General features: G+C 34.2%; 1 protein-coding gene across 1 annotated transcript; it reads left to right on the top strand.

The window, feature by feature from the left end:
* The first annotated feature begins 1,014 nt into the window (after positions 1-1,014).
* LOC127093202 (photosystem I reaction center subunit IV B, chloroplastic) lies at positions 1,015-2,111 on the top strand. Its single transcript, XM_051032102.1, has 3 exons — positions 1,015-1,583; positions 1,709-1,774; positions 1,877-2,111. Exons 1-3 carry the CDS (start codon positions 1,320-1,322, stop codon positions 1,979-1,981), a joined length of 435 nt encoding a protein of 144 aa, XP_050888059.1. The 5' UTR covers positions 1,015-1,319; the 3' UTR covers positions 1,982-2,111.
* Positions 2,112-2,418: the final 307 nt, after the last annotated feature.

Here is a 2,418-nt window from a genome sequence, read left to right as displayed (position 1 = left end):
GTAAACCGAAGTTGTCTCATTGCCAAGTTGATGTCAGGATTCTGAGATATATTAAGGGGACTCTGAAGTACGGAGTTTTCTTCCCTTCTGGTGAAAAGGCTAATTCAGAGTTGATGTGTTACTCAGATTCTAATTGGTGTGGAGACAAAGTTGACAGAAGAAGTACTTCTGGATATTTGTTTAAGTATCTAGGAGGTCCTATTTCTTGGTGTTCTAAGAAGCAACTAATTGTTTCTTTGTCAACCTGTGAAGCTGGATATATTGCAGGTGATGTGGTTGCATGTCAAGTTGTTTGGCTTCTGAATTTAATGCAGGATCTCAAGATCAAGATAAACAAGCCTCTGAAGCTCATGATTGATAACAAGTATGTAATCAATCTTGCCAAGAATCCAGTGTTGCATGAGAGAAGTACGTATATTGAGATTAATTATCACTTTCTGAGAAGTCAGGTTCAAAATGGAGTGCTATAAGTTACGCAATATTGTACGCAGAAGCAACTGACATATGTTTTGACGAAAGCGATCAAGACTGATCAATTTCTCCACTTGAAGTATGAAATTGATGTTGTTAATTTTGATTAGCTGAATATGAATTAAGGGATGATGTTAGAAGTAATTCATATTTCATGATTGTAGTATTAGTTTTGTTAAGCTTAACCTATCTAGTGTAGATTAACATTTTGCCTACGTGACATTATTGTTTGTATATATAAACAAGTGTATCTGTCAATAGTGCTGTAACCATTTTATAAAAATAGTGAAAATTTATTATTCTCTCTCTTCTTCCATCTCCATCTTCTTCACCTTGTACACCATAAAAATTTATTATTTATTATTGAGAAGTATGGGTGTGTTAAGTTTTATTTATAGTATCACAAATTCCAAATATATATATATATATATATATATATATATATATATATATATATATATATATATATATATATATATATATATATATATATATATATATATATATATATATATATGTTGAACGTGTTTTTAACTTTGGAAACACTACCGTGTTAGTTACTATGCTCAAAGACCACCCATTGATTTCCCATAATAAAACGAATGAGTTGTGAGTTATGACAACATTATCCAAAGAAATAAGATATGGTGCTCAAGTGTCATCACCGTAGTGGATGAAACGATCGACACTAAAGTTTCTGAGGATGAGATAATTCTCCTCCAAAATAAACCACCAAACGAACACACTTCACTCACTCAAACCCTCTTCTCATCTCAATCTCCAATTCTCCCTTTTCCCAACTTTTAACATTACCAGAGAGAGAAACGCACACAAAGCGATAGTTATCCATGGCTAGCAGCAGCATGGCATCAGCAGCTTGTGGATTTGTCTTGTCCCTTAATGTTGCTGCCAACAACACAGCATCGTCACTCTCTTCCAGGACTAACATGTTGATGTTTCCTATAAAATCCAACAATATTGCTAGTTCTAGACTTGTTGTCAGGGCATCTGAAGATACTGCAGAAGCTGCAGCCCCTTCCGCCGCTTCTCCCGCCGGTGACACTGCTACTAAGCCCAAGCCACCACCAATTGGCCCCAAGAGGGGTGCTAAGGTGAGTAATATACAAGCTGAATTGGTTATCATATCTAGATACATGATATAGAATTGAAATATTTAGAAATACTATTGAAGTTCTAGCAACAAGTTTAGCTTATGATATTTCATTGTATACAACAGGTGAAGATTCTTAGGCAAGAATCCTACTGGTACAAAGGAACTGGTTCTGTTGTTACTGTTGATCAAGTTAGTGACCTCAAACACAATTTCAACTAAACCAGTTCAATTTTCTCACATAATCCATTGGTAACTTAGATATTGTTTGATTGATTTGTCTTCGTTGTGTAGGACCCCAACACTCGCTACCCTGTCGTGGTTCGATTCAACAAAGTGAACTATGCCAATGTATCGACAAATAACTATGCTTTGGATGAAGTTGAAGAAGTTGAATGAGACCAGTTTTATTGAATTTCCAACTATTGTTATGCTATTGAAGTTACTAGCCTAAGGTTTTTTCATGTCATGTTAAAAAATTTGTATCATATTCTCTTATATTTATCTACCTCTTGATTTCTAGAAACTACATTCATTGTGCAGTAGCTCATAAGATTAAAGTTCATTGCTTCTTGTTTCATTAAAATTATTAGGAATGTTAGTGAAATACTACTAATTAGGTATGTTAGGGCCTTATATTTGAGGCCAAAGCAACACCTGAAAATGACCTAATAGTGGAGCTGAAATACACTTTACTCATTTAGGTATATGTGAAGTGGAAATGTGTGTTTTTCTTAAGTATCCTTATGGCTTGGTCCCCTTAGCATAGTTTCTCTTTAAGTAAAATGATATTGTCAATATAATCTATATATCACCATGAAGGGGTAACAACATTT

The sequence above is a fragment of the Lathyrus oleraceus genome, chromosome 6, assembly GCF_024323335.1.
Source record: "Lathyrus oleraceus cultivar Zhongwan6 chromosome 6, CAAS_Psat_ZW6_1.0, whole genome shotgun sequence".
Classification (NCBI taxonomy): Eukaryota; Viridiplantae; Streptophyta; class Magnoliopsida; order Fabales; family Fabaceae; genus Lathyrus; species Lathyrus oleraceus.
The sequence above is the reverse complement of the archived record's forward strand: the minus strand, read 5'-3'. Positions and strand labels throughout refer to the sequence as shown.

Bases quoted from the DNA above. Each gene is read 5' to 3' on its own strand.
- LOC127093202 (XM_051032102.1), top strand. From the start codon at position 1,320: ATGGCTAGCAGCAGCATGGCATCAGCAGCTTGTGGATTTGTCTTGTCC. The intron at 1,584-1,708 runs GTGAGTAATATA...TGTATACAACAG, and splicing joins GCCCCAAGAGGGGTGCTAAG to GTGAAGATTCTTAGGCAAGA. The intron at 1,775-1,876 runs GTTAGTGACCTC...TTCGTTGTGTAG, and splicing joins CTGTTGTTACTGTTGATCAA to GACCCCAACACTCGCTACCC.